This window comes from Talpa europaea (assembly GCF_964194135.1).
Source record: "Talpa europaea genome assembly, chromosome: X".
NCBI classification, from domain to species: domain Eukaryota; kingdom Metazoa; phylum Chordata; class Mammalia; order Eulipotyphla; family Talpidae; genus Talpa; species Talpa europaea.
Genome location: NC_140081.1, coordinates 71,757,287 through 71,777,609, shown reverse-complemented (window position 1 = coordinate 71,777,609; position 20,323 = coordinate 71,757,287). Strand labels below are relative to the sequence as shown.

Here is a 20,323-nt window from a genome sequence, read left to right as displayed (position 1 = left end):
GAAAACTTAAATGAGGAGATTGGTTAAATAAATGATGGTATTTCCACATAACATACTACTAATGGGTATAACAAAAATCAAAGTTAGATTTTTTTTATAGTGATTTTTTTTTTAATAGAGGCATGTTTTATTTATTTATTTATTTATTTATTTGGTTGGTTGGTTGGTTTATACATGCACTGGGTACAGTCAGAAGCGCAGGAGGGTGAGAGAATTCACCAGAGCCAGAGCAGGGAACAGAACAGGCAGAAGGACCCAAGTACACTGCTGAGGGGAGCAGCGGGCGGCAGGAGAGGTCTGCGTGCCATGTGGGACCCTCCTCCGGTGGCCGGGGAGCAGCCAGGGATCGAACCGGCGCCGCAGAGGTCGCGGGCAGCTTCGCAACCCAGCGCTCAACCGCTGTGCCACTGGGGAGGCCCCAAAGTTAGATTTTTAATTGGAGTGTTGAGGTCTTTTACATGATATTTCATCTTATGTCTACCATTTGCTATTAATTGAAATAGAGTGACTTCTAGGATATATTAAAAAGTGAAAAACAGCAAAATATTGACATATATGTGATATTTTATCTCTTATCTAAGAAAGGAAAAACAGTGTTTTTTTGCAAAATCTCCAGAACTACACTCCAGAAATTAGTTAATGGGCTAACTAGCCATAGCAATTCTCTCTGTGTATGTAAAATTTAACTTTTGGAACAACATATTAAGGTTTTACATAATAAAAAATTAAAGTCGACAAGTTTGGAGAAATCACTACTGAATATATACAGAAACCAAAAAAATTCTAAATGTAAACAACTAGTGACTGAACCACGCTGAAGAAAAATAATCAAACTAATCCTAGCATTTTGAATACAATGCTTTGATTATATATATATATATATATATGTACACCTTTAGTGGAAAACAATATAAAGACAAAAAATTGAAATACAATTTTAAACATAGCATTTAATTTATTGGTAGTGGTATGAGGATAGTAATTCTAAAATGAATTAGTTGTATTGCAGGTTTATAAACTATAAATAATAAATAGGGGCCTCCCTGGTGGCACAGTGGGTTGAGCTCAGTTTCGATTCCTGGCCAGCCAGGGGGATGCCCACATGGAGCAGCTGACCTCTGCTGTCTCACCCGCTGCTCCCCTCAGCAGTGTTTTTGGACTGTCTGCCTGATCTGCTTCTCACTCTTTCTTTGGTGAATCCTCTCACCCTCCCACACCTCTGGCCTGTACCCCAGCTTTTGTATGAATAAATAAATCTTAATATATATATAAATAAATAATAAATAAATGAATATATTGATGCTTTTCAGGAGTAGTTTACTCACTGAGAAAAATGAACAACAATAAAATTTGAGAAAGTAGAAGAATCCTGTGTGAGATTGGGATTAGTGGCATAGATATATAGGCATAGCAGTATTCTAGTAGTAATGAGCATGCTTAGATTCCATATCTTGGTTCATAAAACAACTGACCACTAAAAAGAATGGCTGATTTCAGGACCAGGGCTTAGAAAGTGAGGTATACCTGGCATAATTCATGCTAGAAAGTTCGAAAGTGCTCAAATGCTCATGGGTCATATCAAATGGTGTTCTCATTGTACAAATCTAGCACAATTTGAGCATTAAAATAATTAAAAACTAATAATTTACATTGATTACAAAAGAATTCATGTGTCTTTAGCAATATGAATAAATAAATAACAAGTAAAGTGTGTGTGTGTGTGTGTGTGTGTGTGTGTGTGTGAAGAACCCTTCCCTACAATATCATGCCAACTAATACAGGAAAAAAGAATGATTGAGAGAAAATTATTATTGTAAAATGACACAATCACATATTGTTTAGGGAAGACTCACCAGAGGATTCTAAATCGACTGGGACCAAGTTTGCTGAGAAACAACTTCTTAATTTCCAAATACTTGGAGTTTTTTTAGTTACCTTTTTGGTAAACATTTTTATCCATTTCAATTTTATTCAAAAATACACATTTTATTATTCCAACAGTTTGGAAATGTCTTTAGAATTAATTTATGGTCAAATATTATTAATATTTCCTTGCAAATAATGGAGCTATGTATATAGCTTGTAATGAGTAAATGGGCTCAGGTTTATTCATTGTCCTCATACAATTACTGGAGATGGTATGTGAAAATCATACACTGCGATTATAGATTAGTCCGTCTGTTCTTATAGTTCTGTCCATTTTTGACTTACACTCATCCATTGCTTATAAAGAAAAGACTATTCTGATAAATATTTTATTAGGCAATTTTCTTGTTCAACATCATAAAGTATAATTACATAACCATAATAATATATAGCCTCATACCACCAAGAATATATGGTGTAGCCTATTAGGATCACCACTGTATATTGGTCCCTTGTTGACAGAAACATCTTTAAATGACACGCGACTGTCATTCAATGATGAAAAATCTATTTGACAGATTATTAATACAGCTACATAATCTTTCTGTTGGTTGGTGTTTGTGTGAAGTACCTTTTTTGATCCTTACTTTCCTTGTGCTTTATATATGCCTTTTACAAACACATCAGTTGGGTAATTTTTTCACATCCTGACAGTCTTAGAATATTTAGTTCATTTACAATAAATATAATTATGGTTATATTGGACTTTAATTCTGCTATCTTGATAAATATTTTGTGTTCTATTCTATCTACATTCCTTAACCTATCTTTTATTGCCTCCTTATATTACTTTATAATTTCCCTCTGCAATTTGGAAGTTAAACATTCCTTTTCCTGTTGTGATTACCCTTGAATGTACATGTTATATTTTATTCATTGAAAGTTAATATTTAATATAATTTCTATTTCTCTCCTAGACAATAAAAAATTTATTTTCAATTCTTTTTACTTATATACTATTTTTCCTGCATTTTAGTTCCATAAATATACTCACCCACAAAAGTCATTATTATTATTTTATAAGTAAAATTTTAAAACATATATTCACATATTTTCCACTTTGATTGCTCTAAATCTTTTCTTTAATCTCCAACTTTCCATCTGCTGCCATTTCCTTTGCTTTAAGAATACCATTTAGTATTTCTTAAGTAGGAGGCTTCTTTTGTTCTGTTTTACCAGCTTTTGCTTTTTTCACAATGTATTTCACTTTTATTCTTGGAGTATATCATTGCTAAATATATGACTTTAATTCATTATTCACTTTTTATTAACAAATTGACACTATCATTTAAAAATCTGATTTTGATTGTTTCTGTTGGGAAGGTATTCATTCAGCTTATTGTTGTTCTATTGAAGTTGATATCTTCATAATTTTTTCCCCTTTATTTTTCAATGTCACTATGATGGGTATAATTATTTTTATTCATTTTTCTTTAATGTGTGAATCTGTGTCTTTCATGAATTTGGAAAGCCATTATTTTACCAAATATTACATTTCTGCCATTGTTTTCTCTTCTTGTAGAACTCTGCCTGTTATCTTGGTATTCCCTTCTCTCTCTTTCCAGTTTTGCTTGTTTCATTCATTGCAGTTTCTTCTAACCAACCACAATTATTCGTCATGTCAGCCATGTCTACTCTGCCAACTAAATTCTTAGTTTTTCTTGTGCTTAGGTTCCAGATTTTCTAGTTGTTTCTCAAATCTTAAATGCCACTCTTTAACTTGTAGTTCCTTGCTGAACAATTTGAGTTTAAGTTGTAATTTCCATATGCACATTACAAATAGTTACTTAAAGTCTATGCTTGGTAATTCAACCTTCTTGCATTTCTTTGTATTATCTTTTATTGAATTATAGCTGGATTATGCTTTCTTGCTTCTTCATGTACCTGTTTATCATCATATTATCAGTTACTAGAATTAAAAATTATTGAAGAAAATCATTTGAAACCTCAGATAACCATGATCGTATAGTGGTTAGTTGTGTTGTGAAATCTCAGACAATCATTTTTCTCTGTTCAACCTCCCCAAATCTTAAAAATACATATATATTTTTCTCTTTTTGTATTATCATGGTTCAAGAAGATATTTAAAAACAGAAAGGAAATAGTGTATTTTAGGTTGATTTACAACATAGACATTTTTACCTCATGAAGGTTCATATTGCACTATTAATTTTTCCACAGAAGATGACATTAGAATGAAAATATTATGATGAAAATTCTGAGAAAGATTTATCTTTTCTAGAATTTAAATGCTTTATTTTTAAAATTTAGACTTCATATATATTTTTCATCTTCAATTGTTTTAAAGATCTCAAAAATTTTGCATCTGTGTTGCAGAATTCATAGGCATATTGATGCATAAAATAATTTAGCACTATAAATGAAAAATTTATATTTATATACTCTTATACATTACATTACATTATTGTTAACCTAGATACACAAATAGGTTAAGAATAATTACTAAACAGACGAATCCCGATTAAACGCAAATGTTACCAGTCGACGTCTGTACGTTGTTCACAGTACATAATCCGAAGGTATTGAGCATAGCCGCTGCAATTCTAATGGCCAGGGGAGTTCATTACCTATAGAAATTGCCCAAACTATAGCAATCTTCATGATGGCCTTAGTCCGTGAATTGAAACGGCTATGCTCAATAGGATTACGTATTGCTACATACCGATCCAGCGAGATAGCGCAGAGGTGCATGATGGACGCCGTAGAAAATAAAACATCTAAAGAAATCCAGACGGGGCACAAATATCTAGGTAGTGGCCAGACATAATCTGAAAGAGAACAGAAAGAAAGCATAGACATATTATTCAAATTATACTGAGTGTAGTTTTAAATTTTACTCTACGTATACTTCCTTTCATAATTTAAATTTTCAAAGAAAGCGAAATTGGGGACCATTATTTTCCATGATGATGACATTGAGGATGCCTTCATTAGTGATTATGTTTATTGAGGTATACATCACATAAAATTAATCACATTAAGGTGTATAAATCCAGTGGCATTTAGTATAATCACAATGTTATGCGACCATCACTTAAATTTCCAAATAATTCATTATCCCAAAAGGAAGCAACAACATACCAAGCAGTGACTCCTCATTTCCCCCTCACCGGCCTCTGAAAATCTCTAACCTGTTTTTTATTTCTATGGGTTTATTTAATTTGGATATTTCATATAAATGGAATCATACACTATGTGACATTTTCTGCCTGAGGATAGTTGGCTAGAAACTTAACCCAGATTTGAATGCATAGTATATAAATCTTTTTTAGACCCAAAATAAGGCATTATAATTTATCTCTCTAAGTTAGCATATAAAGAAATGTGAACATTCATAAAAAAGTTTAAAATTCTCCAATTCATTTCATAAAAAAACAATATGGCAATATACAAACCTACAAAACACTGAAAAAAAGATTTGAGATAAATAACATTCATTGATATAGATTCTAAGTTAGAGAGAAAATACTGACAAATCGAATCCAACCAAGTATCAAAGGCATAATAAAACATGTGAAAAAAAATTATTCCAAGAATGCAAGAGTTATTCAATATCATATCTTTTCACATTTGTTAACAAATTTTTTATCCTTTGATATATAATAAAGAACAAACTGATAAAATACATAAGTCATTCTTAAGTAAAACTTTATATATAAATAATTAAAATCCACTTAATTCTAATAATTTACCAAAAGTCATCAATGTTATAAATATTAATGCAGTAAATATATTTCAAATACATTAAATTCAGAAATTGTACAGGACAGAAATAAACAAAGATTTCAAAAAAGCTTCCATAACCATGCTCAATGAAGGGAGGGTAGATGATCCTGAAATGAATAGAAAGAGGAATTATCAAATAAGAAGTAGAACTTATAAAAGGAATCAAGTGACATGTTCAAAGCTGAAAAAAACCCCACAATATCAGAAATAAAAAAAATCACTAGATGGTTGCAGTTGAAGAAAGGAGATGACAGATGAAGAGTCATTAAAAGTGACTGTAGATCAATAGAAATAGCTCAACTGAACAAAAGTGAGAAAAATTGAAAACAAATCAACTTAGAAGGAAACCGTGAGATAACATGTGTATGTCTAACTTTTGAGCCATTGGAATCTGAGAAGAGGGGAAAGGTTGACACAGAAAAATAAATTAGAAGAAATAATGGTTTAAAGCATCCAGTATTTGCAGCAACAGGGATGGAACTGGAGGGGATAATGCAAGCAATATAATTCAAAGGAGTAATACAAATATTACACGGCTTCATTTATATGTGGACTAAAAAGAAACAAAACAGCTGCAGTAAAAAACAAACCAAAAAAAAAAAAAAGCCCTAGAAATCTAGAGTTTGTATAAAAAGCGATGTATGCCAACATTGCCTAAATTTAAAAAAAGAAGAGGAGGGGAGTGTAAAGATTAAAATGGGGAGGGAACAATGGACTATAAATAAAATGGTGGAGGATTATGAGGGCCTTGGTGGTGGGCCTGGTGTGGTAACATATATTTGGAGAGGTGTGATAATTCTGTATAATTATAATCCTAAAATCTTGCATCATATCTAATGTTGTAAACCAAGGTTACCTCAATTAAAAAAAAAGAAATGATCAAAACATTTCAATGATCAAAACATGCAGAAAAATATGGAAGGAAAAAATATGGGATTGTTTTTCATTCCAATAGATAATTAAACCTGTTATTTTTTCTGAATATTTTTCTGCTTTACTTTAACTCACATATTTAATGAAAAAATAAATGTACAGACTTAAGAAGTTTTGCAAAACCCAAATGATTAAGCTCAAAGAAAATTATGCCTATACCTAAACACAATATACTATGGTGAAAACAAAATATAACTAAAAAATCTTGAAGCAGCTGAGAAAAATCATTTTGTATAAGGGAGCAATGATGTGAATAACTTCATATTTTTTTAATCAAAAACCAAGGAAGACAGGGGCGGAGCAACATGGCGGCGAGGAGACGCTGCGAGTAAGATCTCCCATTAAAAAAAGTTAATAGGGAGGAAAAGCGGCAGGTCCCAGTGAGAACTGGGACACGGAAGATAAACGGACGACTCCAGCAAACTGCCCGAAGAAGAAAGTTGCCATAAAAGAGGACGAGAAGGGAGGGAAGCGCAGAACCCTGCTCCCCTCCCCCGCCCACAAAGTCGGCACTCTCCGACCGGCAGAAAGGAGGGAAACAACAAACCAAAACGGCCAACAAGAAAAACGGACGCAGCAAGTGGGACTGTGAGTGGAAAGGAACTATTGCAGCCACCACACCCCGTGAACGGGAGAGGCGAACCCTGCAGGATCCGCCGCGGAGGTGAGCTCCAGGCGCCATTAAAGAGAGCCCCGCCCCCCAGGAGGAGACCAGCACCAGCACACAGCCCCGGCCGCCCGGTAAGGTTGCGTGCGGAAAGCGGCGCGGATCCGGACCGGATCGCAGCTGCCCAGGTCCCCGCGCCTGCGACCTAGGCTTGCGGGGAGACGGCGGAGGCCCTCCCTGAGTGAGCAGGAACAAGGCGCCCAGGCAGGGGAGCGGGATTCAAAAGGCGCCATTCCCGCGCCACTGATCTGGGCTACAGCCTGCGTCCTGGAACTGAGGGCTTTGGAACTGAGACCCGGGGCACGAAATTAGGGGGAGACTGCGGAGGCCCTCCCTGAGTGAGCAGGAACAAGGCGCCCAGGCAAGGGAGCTGGATTCAAAAGGCGCCATTCCCGCGCCACTGATCTGGGCTACAGCCCGCGTCCTGGAACTGAGGGCTTTGGAACTGAGACCCGGGGCACGAAATTAGGGGGAGACGGCGGAGGCCCTCCCTGAGTGAGCAGGAACAAGGCGCCCAGGCAGGGGAGCGGGATTCAAAAGGCGCCATTCCCGCGCCACTGATCTGGGCTACAGCCTGCGTCCTGGAACTGAGGGCTTTGGAACTGAGACCCGGGGCACGAAATTAGGGGGAGACTGCGGAGGCCCTCCCTGAGTGAGCAGGAACAAGGCGCCCAGGCAAGGGAGCTGGATTCAAAAGGCGCCATTCCCGCGCCACTGATCTGGGCTACAGCCTGCGTCCTAGAACTGAGGGCTTTGGAACTGAGACCCGGGGCACGAAATTAGGGGAAGACTGCGGAGGCCCTCCCTGAGTGAGCAGGAACAAGGAGCCCAGGCAAGGGAGCTGGACTCAAAAGGCGCCATTCCCGCGCCACTGATCTGGGCTACAGCCCGCATCCTGGAACTGAGGGCTTTGGAACTGAGACCCGGGCACGAAATTAGGGGGAGACGGCGGAGGCCCATCCTGAGTGAGCAGGAACAAGGCGCCCAGGCAGGGGAGCAGGATTCAAAAGGCGCCATTCCCGACCCACTGATCTGGGCTACAGCCCGCGTCCTGGAACTGAGGGCTTTGGAACAGAGACCCGGGGCACGAAATTAGGGGCGTGGGTTCCCCACGACGGTGGGGCACAAGGCAGACACAGCACCCCAAAGCCGTTGAGGTGTACCCTACCATCCCCGCTCTGCTCCCTGTCCCACGGGGTGGAAAATCAGCTCCCCAAGGGCTCTAGGAGAGATCTCTGGCACCACCTAGCGACTTGAAGCCAGCAGAGGCTCCTGAAGGAGCTAGTGGCCAGCTGGGGAGTTTGCCCACACCGGGCCCCTTCCGAACAAGTAGTCTGAGCCCACAGGGAGAGCGAGCACCCACAGCTGGGGCAGACCAGGTGCGCAGAAGAGTGTGCCTGAGACCAGACACGCAGGGAGTGTGTCCCACATCACCATTTTAGAACAGGGACATTTCTTCAGTAAAGACTACCTGCAGAAGGCTTCCTCAGGAGCCAGAGGTGAGCGGGAAGTTCGCCCACGCCAGACCCCCTCTGGCCTGCAGGAACCCACCGCCGGGGCAGACCAGGCGCACAGGGGAGTGTGTCCCTACATCGGCATTTTAGAACAGGGACCTTTCTCCAGTAAAGACTGCTTGAAACTGACAGATGACTCCTGGAAGAACCAGAGGGGAACAGAGAAGCCCACCCAAGATGCCGGCCAGTCCCAACTACACAGTGTCCCAACGCATACGGCAAATTAGAAAACAGACAGTAGGGAAGAGAAGAACCACACGCAACCTAGCAACTCTCCAGAGAAAAAGCACACCACAAAAAGAAAGCCAGCCCCCAGATTGCAAAGACAATAACTTGGAAGAATTTCTGAGCCTTCCAGAAAGAGAATTTAAAATTGCCGTGATTAAAAAACTAACAGAAGTCATAAAGGAAAACAATGATAAGGGAAAAATAATCAACGATCAGAAGAATGCAATTGAGTCCCTAGAGAGGGAAAACAATGGTCAGAAGAAAGAAATTGAGTCCCTAAAGAGGGAAGTAAAAGAAATGCAGGAGATCAAAGAATTAATGGAAGAACTAAAGAATTCTGGGAAAAGCAATGAAAGCAGAATAGATGAAATGGAAGAACGAATAAGTAATCTTGAAGACATAGAAATAAAAAGAACCAAAACAGAAAAGGAAAGAGAAGTACGAAGGAAAAAGAACGAAGAAAGACTTCGGGAACTATCTGACTCCATGAGGAAAGGAAATATAAGAGTTATAGGAATACCAGAAGGAGAGGAGAGAGATGTAGGAACAGAGAAAATATTCAAAGAGATAATTGAAGAGAACTTCCCAAATGTGAAGAAGGAGCTGAAAATTGATATACAAGAAGCAAGAAGAACACCAAACTTCCACGACGAAAGGAAAAATACAGCAAGACACATAATAGTAAAGCTCCCAAGAATCCAGGACAAGGAAAAAATAATGAAGCTGGCAAGAGGGAAGAAACAGATAACATTCAAAGGAAAACCAATCAGGCTGACATCAGACTTCTCCGAAGAAACACTACGGGCAAGGAGAGAGTGGAGGGACATAGTCAACAGACTCCAAGAAAACAGATGCCAACCAAGAATACTCTATCCCGCAAAGCTCTCCTTCCTCTTTGAAGAAAGAATATGGACCTTTCCAGACAAACAGAAACTCCGGAATTTCATTGCAACTAAACCCCCACTCCAAAAAATACTACAAGGAGTCCTAAAGCCAGAACCTCAGAGGGACGAATAACAATGAAAGAAGGCCAAAAAAAAAAGTTATTAAAAGAATAAATAAATAAAATCAAAGGAAAGACAAACACAATGGCAAATACAGATGTTAACATATCAATAATAACTCTGAATGTAAATGGACTAAACTCTTCAATAAAAAGACACAGAGTTGCAGCCTGGATTAAGAAACAAAACCCAACCTTTTGCTGTCTCCAGGAAACACATTTAGCTACAAAAGATAAAAATAGGCTCAAAGTTAAAGGATGGAAAACAATCCTACAAGCAAATGGACCAAAAAAGAAAGCAGGAACAGCTATACTTATATCAGATAAAACAGATTTCAAACTCAAAAAGATAAAAAGAGACCCCAAGGGTCACTACATTATGATCAAGGGGACAATACTTCAAGAAGAAATAACACTCATTAACATATACTCACCAAACGAAGGAGCACCAAAATATATCAGACAACTGTTGTCCTCTCTGAAAACAGACATCAGAGAAAACACATACGTAGTGGGAGACTTCAACACACCACTATCAACAATGGATAGATCAACAAGACAAAAAATAAGTAAAGAAACTAAAGCTCTAAATAAGGACCTAGAGCAATTGGGCTTAACAGACATCTATAGAACACTAAACCCCAAAAAAACGGAGTACACATTTTTCTCAAGCGCACACGGATCATTCTCCAGGATCGATCACATACTGGGGCACAAGACAAACATCAACAGATACACCAAGATTGAAATCATATCAACCATCTTTTCTGACCATGAAGGCATCAAACTAGAAATAAACCATAAAAAGAAGGCAAGGAACTTTCCTACCTCATGGAGATTAAAAACCACACTACTGGAAGACCATTGGACTAATGAGGAGATCAAAGAAGAAATTAAAAAATTTTTTGAATTGAACGACAAGGAGGACACCAATATCCTAAATGTATGGGATGCAGCAAAAGCAGTAATAAGAGGAAAATATATAGCAATAGAAGCTCACATCAAGAAACAAGAAAGAACGCAAAGAAACAACCTAATCTCGAAGCTCAAAGATCTAGAAAAAGAACAACAAAAAAACCCCAAAACCAGTAGAAGAAAAGAAATAATAAAAACCAAAGCAGAAATAAATGAAATTGAAACTAAAAAAACAATCCAAAAGATCAATGAAACCAAGAGCTGGTTCTTTGAAAAAATCAATAAAATAGACAAACCCCTAGCCAGGCTCACAAAGGAAAAAAGGGAGAAAGCACAAATAAACAGGATCATCAATGAAAGAGGAGAAATCACAACGGACACAGCAGAAATCAAAAGAATAATCAGTAACTACTATGAACAGTTATATGGAAACAAGTTCAACAATCTAGAGGAGATGGACAAATTCCTACAACTCTACAATCACCCAAAGCTAGATAAAGAAGAAATAGAACACCTAAACAGACCAATTACAATTAGCGAAATTGAAATGGTAATCAAAAACCTCCCCAAAAACAAAAGCCCAGGACCTGATGGATTTACAAATGAATTCTACCAAACATTCAGAGACGAATTAGTGCCTATCCTTCACAAACTCTTCCAAAAAATTGAGAAGGAAGGGACAATACCAAACACGTTTTATGAAGCCAACATTACACTAATACCAAAACCGAACAAGGACAACACAAAAAAGGAAAACTACAGGCCAATCTCCCTAATGAACACTGATGCAAAAATCCTCAATAAAATTTTAGCTATCAGAATCCAACAATGTATCCATAAGATAATTCACCACGACCAAGTTGGATTCATTCCAGGGGCACAAGGATGGTTTAACATCCGAAAATCAATCAACGTTATCCAACACATCAACAAAAAGAAATATAAAAACCATATGATAATATCAATAGATGCTGAGAAAGCTTTCGACAAAGTGCAACACCCATTCATGATAAAAGCCCTTGAAATTCTTGGGATACAAGGAACATACCTCAACATCATAAAGGCCATCTATGACAAGCCAACAGCCAGTATCATTCTCAATGGTGAAAAGCTGAAAGCAATTCCATTAAGATCTGGAACAAGACAAGGATGTCCACTCTCACCATTGCTTTTCAATATAATACTGGAAGTCCTAGCCAGGGCAATAAGACAAGAGAAAGACATCCAAGGAATCCAAATAGGAAAAGAAGAAGTCAAACTATCACTATTTGCAGACGATATGATATTATATATAGAGAACCCCAAAAACTCCACAGAAAAGCTAATTCAACTCATCAATCAGTTCAGTAAAGTGGCAGGATACAAAATCAACACGCAAAAGTCAGTAGCCTTCCTATACACAAACAATAAATCTGAAGAAGAAGAAATCAAAAAGACCATCCCTTTTGTTATTGAAACAAAAAAAATCAAATATTTGGGAATAAATCTAACAAAAGAGGTAAAGGACCTATACAAAGAAAACTATAAAACACTGTTAAAAGAAATAGAAGTAGACACAAAGAAATGGAGAGACATCCCCTGCTCATGGATTGGAAGAATAAACATTATTAAAATGGCCATCCTTCCAAAAGCAATATACAGATTCAATGCTATTCCAATCAAAATTTCAATGTCATTCTTCAAAGAAATAGAACAATTATTGATGAAATTCATATGGAATCACAAAAAACCCCGAATAGCCAAAGCTCTCCTGAAAAAAAAAGAAGGGAATGGAGGCATCACACTCCCAGACTTCAAACTATACTACAAAGCCATAATCATCAAAACTGCATGGTATTGGAACAAGAACAGACATACAGACCAATGGAATCGAATAGAAAATCCAGAAATAAACCCACAGATTTATGGTCAACTAATCTTTGACAAAGGAGCAAAGAATATGCATTGGAGCAAAGAAAGTTTGTTCAATAAATGGTGCTGGGAAAACTGGGTCGCTACATGCAAAAGAATGAAGCTTGACCACCACCTCACACCATACACAAAAATCAACTCAAAATGGATTAAAGAACTAGACATAAGACCTGAAACCATAAAATATATAGAAGGAAATATAGGCGAAACACTACGTGATTTGCACATCAAAGACATCTTTACAGACACATCACCCAAAGCAGTGATAGTGAAGGCAAAGATAAACAGCTGGGACTACATCAAATTAAAGAGCTTTTGCACAGCAAAAGAGACAATAACAAAAACAAAGAGAAACCCCACCAACTGGGAGAACATTTTTGCACCCAACACTAATGATAAAGGACTGATCACAAAAATCTGCAAAGAGCTGATGAGACTCAACAACAACAAAGAAAATAATCCAGTCAAAAAATGGGCAGAAGAGCTTAAAAGAAACTTCTCTGAAGAGGAAATGCAAATGGCCAACAGGCATATGAAAAAATGTTCAACATCACTTGTCATCAGGGAAATGCAAATCAAAACTACCATGAGATACCATCTTACACCAGTGAGAATGGCACATATTAAAAAAACTAGCAACAACAAATGTTGGCGAGGGTGTGGAGAAAAAGGAACTCTTCTGCACTGTTGGTGGGAGTGCAAACTGGTCCAACCACTGTGGAAAGCTGTGTGGAGATTTCTGGACCTACTAAACATAGAGCTTCCATATGATCCAGCAATTCCACTCCTAGGTATTTACCCAAAGGACACAGAAACATCAATTCCAAAGAACACCTGCACCCCTATGTTTATAGCAGCACTGTTTACAATAGCTAAGCTTTGGAAACAACCCAAATGCCCAAAATTAGATGACTGGATCAAGAAGATGTGGTACATATATACCATGGAATATTACTCAGCATTCAAAAAAGATAAACACATGCAATTTGCAGCAACATGGATGGCGCTGGAAGGGATCATGCTCAGCGAAATAAGCCAAAAAGAAAAAGAAAAATACCGGATGGTCTCACTCATAGCAGGAATCTAGAAAACTTAAATAAGGGACCAGGAAAATGAATAACTATAAGATAGTGAAAATCAAAATCAACAAAAAACTATGAACCAGAGACACTTTTAGGGGGGCAGGAGGGGAGGGATTGGGGTCAGAATGGGGGGGCTGCAATTGTATGGGGAATATAACAATAAAATTTATTTTAAAAAAAAAATAAGTAAAAAAAAAAAAAAAAAAAAACCAAGGAAGACAGAGGCAGTATAATCATAATAATAGAATTCTATATCTAGTAAAAATATATTTAATAACTCAGTGAGAAAGAGATTTTCATATAAAGGGAAACTGAGGACCTGATTGCCAGGAGATTGCTCTAAAAATGTTAAAATAGGTTCTCAGAAGGAAAGAAATTATATTACTAGAAAACTTGTAAACTTGAAGAATGTGTAAAGAACAACAGAAATGTTAAAAAATCTGGGAAAGATAATCAACTATTTTTCTTATGCTTTTAAAATAGATGTGAATGTCTGAAATGAAAGTGATAACATTGAGACGCTTCTCAATGTACATAATGTGTTTCATATTACAATTGAAACAAAGGTATTTAAAGAAATCTACGTGGTTGCAAGTTTTTAATATTCACTTGAGGGGATAAAATTCTAAGTATCAAGGAATTTTGAAATATAGGTATGCATATTTTTATCTAGACAGCAATCACCAAAAAAAATCTATAAAAATTTATATAGGCAAAATAGCAGTAGATCAATAAAAATGGAATACCAAAGTGAAATGCATAACCCCAAATAATTAAGAAATAGAAAAAAAAAAGAATGAAAAAGAGAAGGGATAAACAGAAAACAATGAAGTACTATACAAGAATCTAAATATTTATAAATCAGTCATTGCATTAAATACAAATGGTATAAAGTATAAATTATACCAATTTTCAGAGAGTAGAATGTTGGATATAAAGAAAAAAAAGTAAACAAGACCCGAACCCAGTTACATGCTGTCTATAAGAACCCTGCAGGTTTAAATATAATGGTATAGATAGATAAATAGTAAAAGAATGGAAAAAGAAATATGAAACACTAATCAAAAGAATGCTGGAGGGAAAAAAAAGAATGGTAGAGTTGTTATATTAATATCAGACAAAGCAAATTTCAGATCACAGAATATTACCAAAGATAACACAGGCCATTTTATGAGAAAAATGTCCAGTCATCAAAGAAATATAGCAATCCTAAATATTTAGGCACGCGATAATAGGGCTTCAAATTTTTATAAGGCAAAAGAAAAGAAAGGCAAAATCCAAAGTACAATCATAATTTTGAGATGTCAGCATCTTTTCTGCAATAATTGGTTGAACACATAGAAAGAAATTTGATAATGATATAAAAGAACCGTACTACGCTATCAGTGAACTTGACCAAATTGACATTCATAAAACATTTCACCCAACAATAAGGGAATACACGTTCCTTTCAAGAGCCCCTGGAAAACTGACCAGGAAAAACCATATCTTGGGCCATAAAATAAATCTTAAGAATTTAGGATAATTGATACTATACAATATATAGTCAGTCTTAAAAGAATTAATCTAAAAAAATAACAAAAATAATCTTAAAAAGCCCAAGTATTTGGAAATTAAACATCATACTTCTACGTAGTCTGTGTTTCAAAGAGGGAGACTCAAATTAAATCAGAAAATAACTTGAACTAAATGTGATGCTGCTAAACTGTATTCATAGGGAAATTTCTAAATTAATGGTTTATCATAGAAAAGAGAAATGTTTCAAAGTCATGATCTAAGTTGCATATTAAAGTCCTAGACAAAGAAAGGCAAATTAAATCCACAGTTTTGAAAGAAAATAATAAATACCAAAGCAGTAACACAATAATAGAATTCAATGAAATGACATGCTGTTTTTTTGAAAAGACCAATTGATAACTTCTACACAGGGTAAGGAGGAAATAAAAGCTGAAGACACAAATTAACAATACTTATCAGTGACAAAAGAGGATATACCTCTACAGACTCAATAGACAATTATAAGGGAATGCTAGAAACAACAGTTTACCCATGGATTTTCAGGGAATTTTTGAATCCTTAGACATGAAACCACAAAATGCACTGAGTCCAAAATTCCAGAGACTGTACTGCTGAGGCAAGCAAAAAGGTAAAAATGCACTGAATCCCCAACCCTGAGGCAGCCTTTTTCTTATCCTACTATTGGCCTAACTGTCACCTACTGAAGAGTGCCAAACTGAGGCTAGTTGACTGGAAACTTAACCCAGATTTGATTGCATAGTTTATAAACCCCTTTTAGAACACCAAAATCTTTTGAGATGGCCTGGATAATGTGACTGCTAACTTAAAGTCTCTGGAAAACTCAATAGCACCCCAGAAAACTAAGCTGTCACTCAAGTTGGTGCTATTGGCAGCATTGTTTGTCTGCTAGAGTGTCTCCTATAGATCAGGAACTTTCATATACAGGTTCATAGTGAAATTTTCAGCTTTCTTTGGTGAAAATTGGGAAATTAAATATAAATCAGTGTATAAAATCTATACCTATATATATTTATTCTATTTAAATGACTCTTAATTTTAAATAAAAATCAATTTTTATTCTGAGATCACTTCCTCCCCTGCAGAAATGGCTGGATTGTGCTTTTCTAATTTATTACAGCCTCTCCCCTGCTGTTTTTGACCACTCAGTCTGCTCTGGATATTTCCTGATAACTTGCCTTTGACTCAGTTCTTTGGATATGATTGAAAACTGCATCTGGCATCAATTTTACATCTTCTAAATGTTTTGGGTGACAGGCCACTAACTTTATCCCTTGGAATCATGAAGCTCCTCTGGTAGCTTGATTCTTCCCTGATAGACTCTTTCCACCCACTTTAACTTGATTTAAAATTACTAGCTCTTCTCTGGGCTACTGTGCCCAAATCTATTGCTTCTGATGTTGCAAGTTATATCTATCTATATATCTATATATCTATATATTTTTTAATTTATCATTTTACCTTGATCCTCAGACCTGAAATTCTGGACTGCTTCTCAGGCTCTTACCTTTGCTTCTTTCTGCATGTAGGAATTGGATCCTACTTTCCTTTAGGTACTCTGCCTCTAAGCACCCAAGCAAATATGCCCAACTACTAAATCCCTCTACTTTGGTGCCATGCTCAGGATAGGAGGTCTAATCCCAAAGGCATTACCTGTATGGCTAGTGGAGTGGCTAGCTCTGCAGGACCTTCAGTTTCCATCCCTACTTGCTCAAAGCTTACAGATCCCCTTACATACTCACTGTCTCTAACCAAGATCACAGCATTCAGTGCACTATCCTCTACTAAATATATTTGTCAGAGTGCCTTACTGGTGATACAGCTCAGTATTTACATTTCCTTGACACGACACGTAGATTTCATGGTTCTTCGGTAAAGCAGAGTGGTGTTTCCAGCATCTGTCCCGACGAAGTGGGCAGGGAGATGGGACATCCTACATATGCAACCAGCCAGTGCCCTTTTAGTATAAAATAGGGATTTCCTGGCAGCACTATGCAGGATGTTCAACCTCCCCGCCCATGTGAAGGTTAACCGCTGCACCACAGAGTTCCAGTTGCTGTCGAAGGGTTTGCTGTGTATTGATGTTTCTCTGTGTGAATGATTTCCATGAAGGCTTCTTCCAGCCTGGTCTTCTGTTCCAGATGAACTGGCTGCAATAACTAATAGCCTAAATGATCAAGAAGTCTTGTAATTAATAACCCCCCTCTTACTCAAACATAAACCACATATCTCCAACAATATGATTTCCCATCAACTTAAAAGAGAAAATAGTTCTGACACAACTGCCAGGATATGTCAAGGGTTACAAGTGCTCTCCAACGTCACTCCCAACCCTTACAAAATAACATCTATGCCTAAACACTAGAAATAGACTTTATACTACACTAGAGGATGTATATAACTGGGCTGTATAAACTGTTTTGCCCAAGTTAGCCCAGTTGAAATGAACTGTCCCATATGCCCCATATGTGTCACAAGTTAGTTGCCAAAACTGCAGGACTATAAGCATCATCTTCACATGATGCTTTGTGTCTACTCAATTTGACAACCACTCAGCTGAGCTAATCCTGCCTTATATACTTGCGCCTCTCAAGTCGCTTGGCTCTTGAAACAATTTGTGAACCTGAAGTTCACAAGGACACCTAAAAGGTGAAATATGACATATAATATCTTTTGAAAACACCCTAGAGTTGCTCCCTTGAAATAGTTTCCCAAGCCATATGGATGGAGCTCTCCATGTGAATTCTGATTGAACTAATTCCTTTTAGATCCACCTCAAGACCTCCCTTCGAGGCAAATGGTAAAGACTTCCATTTCTCTGTTGATATTTTCTTCAGAGTTGAATGGAAAGCAATTTTATGGACCTTGGGTACTGGGAAGGGGATAAGGACAAGGAAGAAATCATGAATATATTTTTTAGTGCCCTCTGCCTAATCAAGAATACATTAATGAGGACACTTATTATATCTGTAAAATGTCACTCTTCCCTCTCAGTAGTGGTGGGATAGAGAGTGATGCAGGCAAAGGAGTGAAATAGTGAGTTATAATTATGACTTGAACTTTATGTCTCTGGATTTTCTAGATTTCATTTAGGCTTTATTTTGTTAAAGCAAACACACCTGTATGCAGTAATTTATTTTTGAAGACAAAAAAAGCTTATCTGACCATGTCGTTGATTTAGAGTGATTTCTAAGTCAATAGAAGAAAAAATACTTCTCAAAAGACTATCTAGTATTCATAATTTGTCAAGTCTTGACAACACTAGCTGGATTAAAATTTGTTAACACTCACAGGTACTGAATGATAAGTTACATGACCACTCTATCATTCTAATGCTCACTGAAGACCAAATAAAAATATTCTTTTCATTTTATTATGAATTTTAGAGTAATCTCTTTAGTGCCTAATAATATATTCATAAACACTACAATGCACACTGTTAAAGATCATTGTTCTAAATTGTGAATAAATGATTCCCGACCAAGTAATTAATTAGAAATTTTTAGACCAATAATTCTAACTTCTTTAGTTGCTATCGATTAACTTACCATGGAATTTGGAGGGATATGTTATTTTCTACAATACATTTTAAGCTAAAGATACAAGAATACTATTAAAATAAATTTGCATTTTCTTAAATTTGTATGTTCATGTTTTCCAAATAATCTATTTAAGTCTAGTTTAACAGCAACCAATACTAATGTGAACAACACGTTTTCTGATCCCAGGCAGATTTCTTAAAGCATCAGGCAGCAACTGTGATTTTAGATCACTCAAAATAACTCTAGGTCAACAAGGCACCATCTACAGCCTTTGTCAAACTACCTTCATAAGTGTTGTTTGTGAACCTCTAATCCACACTTACATCTGTTTCTCTAGTTAAGAGATACTCTTGATTACTGGCAGTAATCATCTAAGATTTGGAAATACATCTCCAAGTGAACTTGGGTTATTTGACCTTGAATATTCCCAGGATCTCCCTTTCTTTTACATCATAGGTTGAAACCAATGCTTATTCATCACTTTCATGCACCCCATTTTCAAACATCCCCAGATGGTAAGTTTTAATAATGCTTTATACTTTTTATTTATCCTCTATTCAAACAGTTCTCTCTGCAGAATAATGAGACCATTAAAAGTGACTGTGAATTTTTTTTTTTAACAGAAAACGGACTCCTTCTAAAACTTCTAGAGGGGACCAGAGGCAATATTGACATACAATTTCATAGAATAAAAGCATTATATGTGTGATTTATATATTTGGTTGATTTTCATATATTGAACAAACTTTGCACTTCTGGGAAAGTACCCATTTGTCTTGTATTTAACTCTCTTTGTATGTTAGTGGATTCAGGTTCCTGCTATCTTGCTGAGGATATTTGCATCTAAATTCATAAGGGCTTTTCATTTTGAGGATATTTGCATCTAAATTCATAAGGGCTTTTCATTTGTAGTTTTGCTTCTGTTTTTGAAATGCCGTTTTCTAGTTTTGGTATCAGTATACTAGTTTCATAAAAAGAGTCAGGACAAGTTCCCCTCTCTTCTAATTTTTAGAAGAGTTTTTGAAGGATTGGTGTTAATTCTTTCAGGAAAGCACCAGACAGTTCTCTGGAAATGGATCTCTGCAGTTCTAATCTTGTTCTGTTCCCTCTTTTACTGCAGACTGTTGGTTTTCAGGTTACCTTGGAGGCTGAAAGGGGTATTGAGAATAGGGCAATGCTAACAATGATAACATGTCACACAGATGAATGTTCTTACCAAGATTCATTTTTCTTGAATAAACATTCCCTAGAATGCTGAAAGTCCCTAGTTAATTTCTAGAGATGTAAGTTAGTTAATTCTGACTCACTTTTAAAGAAGA

The 20,323-nt window shown here is 36.7% G+C and overlaps 1 protein-coding gene across 1 annotated transcript in view; it reads right to left on the bottom strand.

The window, feature by feature from the left end:
• Positions 1 to 20,323, bottom strand: part of HTR2C (5-hydroxytryptamine receptor 2C) — a gene marked incomplete at both ends in the record, with an annotated part of 77,846 nt that overhangs the window by 15,360 nt on the left and 42,163 nt on the right. Inside the window, one exon of the mRNA XM_084258785.1 lies at positions 4,515 to 4,715. Within this exon, the coding sequence (XP_084114911.1) occupies positions 4,515 to 4,715 (201 nt within the window). The remainder of the gene's footprint in view (positions 1 to 4,514; positions 4,716 to 20,323) is intronic.